Here is a 2,500-nt window from a genome sequence, read left to right as displayed (position 1 = left end):
TGTCTACTTGTCTGTCTGTCTGTCTGTCTGTCTGTCTGTCTGTTCTGTCTGTTTGTCTGTTCTGTCTGTTTGTCTGCCTGTCTTTCTGTTTGTCTGTCTATCTGCCTACCTACCTGGCTGTCTATCTGTCTGTTTGTCTGTCTGCCTGCCCGTTTGTCTGTCTGTCTGTCTGTCTCCCTGTTTGTCTCTCTGTCTGTCTGTTTGTCTGTTTATCTATATATCAAGTTACATTGTCCGTTATTCCTTCATTTACGTATTTCCTTCTATGATTATTTATTCAAGTATTTATTTAACCGTTTATCTATTTATTCATCTATCTATTTACGTATCTATTCACCTATTACTTACTTATCTCTCAATCTACTCGTTTATTTATTGGTTCACTTACTCACTTATAAAGGGGACAAGGGGATTATTTCTGCATATATATTGTAATTTCACTTCTGTCCGGCATTGAGCCTCATCAAAGTTAGAAAAAAAGAAAGAAAAATACAGAAAATAAAACTATTTCAACTATTATAAGAGACTTTTTTAAGCCTTTCCCACGTATGTATATTTGATGTGTAGCGTGGCACCTTCTTAAAAAATGAACGGGGAGTCTAGTTCCTCTTTCGTTGGCACTGTGCCATACTCTCTCTCTCTCTCTCTCTCTCTCTCTCTCTCTCTCTCTCTCTCTCTCTCTCTCTCTCTCTCTCTCTCTCTCTCTCTCTCTCTCTCTCTCTCTCTCTCTCTCTCTCTCTCTCTCTCTCTCTCTCTCTCTCTCTCTCTCTCTCTCTCTCTCCCTCTTTCTCTCTCTCTCCCTTTCCCTCTCTCCTTCAGATGTTATGACAGCAGATATGAGAAGGTCGTGAATTTTTAAGGACCTTGATGTTATTGATAGGTGAATGGTTTATGATTTGCCAGTGGAGGATTTTTTTTTTTGGAGTCTGCAAAAAGAAGAAAGAACGTTTGTCTTTTTCCGTGTGTCTCTGTCTCTATCTGTCTTTCTCTGTCTCCGTCACTTCCTCTCTCTCTCTCTCTCTCTCTCTCTCTCTCTCTCTCTCTCTCTCTCTCTCTCTCTCTCTCTCTCTCTCTCTCTCATTATTTGATCTTCTGTATGTGTATGTGTGTGCGTGTGTGTGCGCGCGCTTATTTGTGTGTACGTGTATTTGTGTGTGAGCGTGTACACACAGACGTACACACATACACACATGCACATATGTATATACATTTACATACATACATGTATATGCTTATGTCTCGACCTGCCTGATATCACCGCCGATTCACACCCCACTCGCCCCCCCCAGGTTCCCCCGCGAGCAGCAGACGATGAAGAACCACTTTTATTTCACCGACTACGAGCGACACAACGCAGAGATCGCAGCTTTCCACTTAGACAGGTTCGTGTTTTCCTTTTCTTCAAGTGGAGCGCGTTCTGATCCACTTCGTCTTCCGTTAAAGGCAGAGAGAAAAAGTGGTGATGATGATGATGGTGATTGTTGTAAGGGGTGAATGGAGATAGTAGTGATTAATATTTAATGGTTCATGATAAAGATAGTGAAAAGATGATTATAGTAATTTTTATATTATTTATTTTCTTCATATCCTTGAACTTTTACATGCTTATCATATATATTATAACTCTCCTAATAGTATCATATACATAAAAAAATGTTTGTCACTTCTTTTTCTTTTATATCGAATCGATAGGTTTTTTGCAGTCACAATGTCTTCCATTTCTGAATTATAATCCACTATAACATATTTCGAAGAAAAAACATGAATTATAATCCACTATGTATATTTCGAAGGAAAAAAAAATATAATCCACTATAACAAATTTCGAAGAAAAAAAATGAATTATAATCCACTATGACGTATATTTCGAAGGAAAAAAATAATTAATGAAAATGAACAGCAAAAAGAAGAGGTAGTAAGTAAGAGTCTTTCGATGTAATAGCTTTGTTAGAATTACATGGAATTTCCTGCTTTGTGCAATTATTTATTTTCGTTCGCCATTTTATTGTTCTGTCTCTATATCCTCTCTCCATCATTTCGCTTTCTGTTTTATATGTGCTTTATTCTCCCTCCCTAATCCCTTGCTTATCCGTATTTCTTATCATTTCCTCGTTAATACTTCCCTTGTTTATCATCTTTTTTTTATGTAATATTCACATTTCTTTTCAGTTCATTATTAATTATTATAATTCACTTTACGTATATCTTAACCATTTATCATCAACATTTCTCTTTGTTTCTTCACTTGCTTTCATTCGCTCTACATATTTTCTAATAAATTCATAATTAAAATTCTCTTTTTCTCTCTTTTTTCATTTCATTATATACGTATTTATCATCAATACTCTCTCGTTCGTCGAATTTCTATTCAATATATATACTTCTTTATTTGTTCGTTTTTTATTAATCGTTCATTATCCCTTTTCAATGATTCTCCGTATTGCCTCATCTTTTCATTCTTTTTTTCATCTTTGCCTTTTTCTACCCTTTCTTCCAATAA

General features: G+C 35.8%; 1 protein-coding gene across 1 annotated transcript in view; it reads left to right on the top strand.

Moving 5' to 3' along the window:
- The window catches only part of LOC113802029 (extracellular serine/threonine protein CG31145), a 188,504-nt gene that overhangs the window by 177,120 nt on the left and 8,884 nt on the right, over positions 1-2,500 (top strand). The window contains exon 5 of the mRNA XM_070130652.1: positions 1,290-1,382. Coding sequence (XP_069986753.1) covers positions 1,290-1,382 — 93 coding nt within the window. The remainder of the gene's footprint in view (positions 1-1,289; positions 1,383-2,500) is intronic.

This window comes from Penaeus vannamei, chromosome 15, assembly GCF_042767895.1.
Source record: "Penaeus vannamei isolate JL-2024 chromosome 15, ASM4276789v1, whole genome shotgun sequence".
Lineage (NCBI taxonomy): Eukaryota > Metazoa > Arthropoda > Malacostraca > Decapoda > Penaeidae > Penaeus > Penaeus vannamei.
Note: the sequence above shows the minus strand (reverse complement) of the source record. Positions and strands in the feature narration are given on the sequence as shown.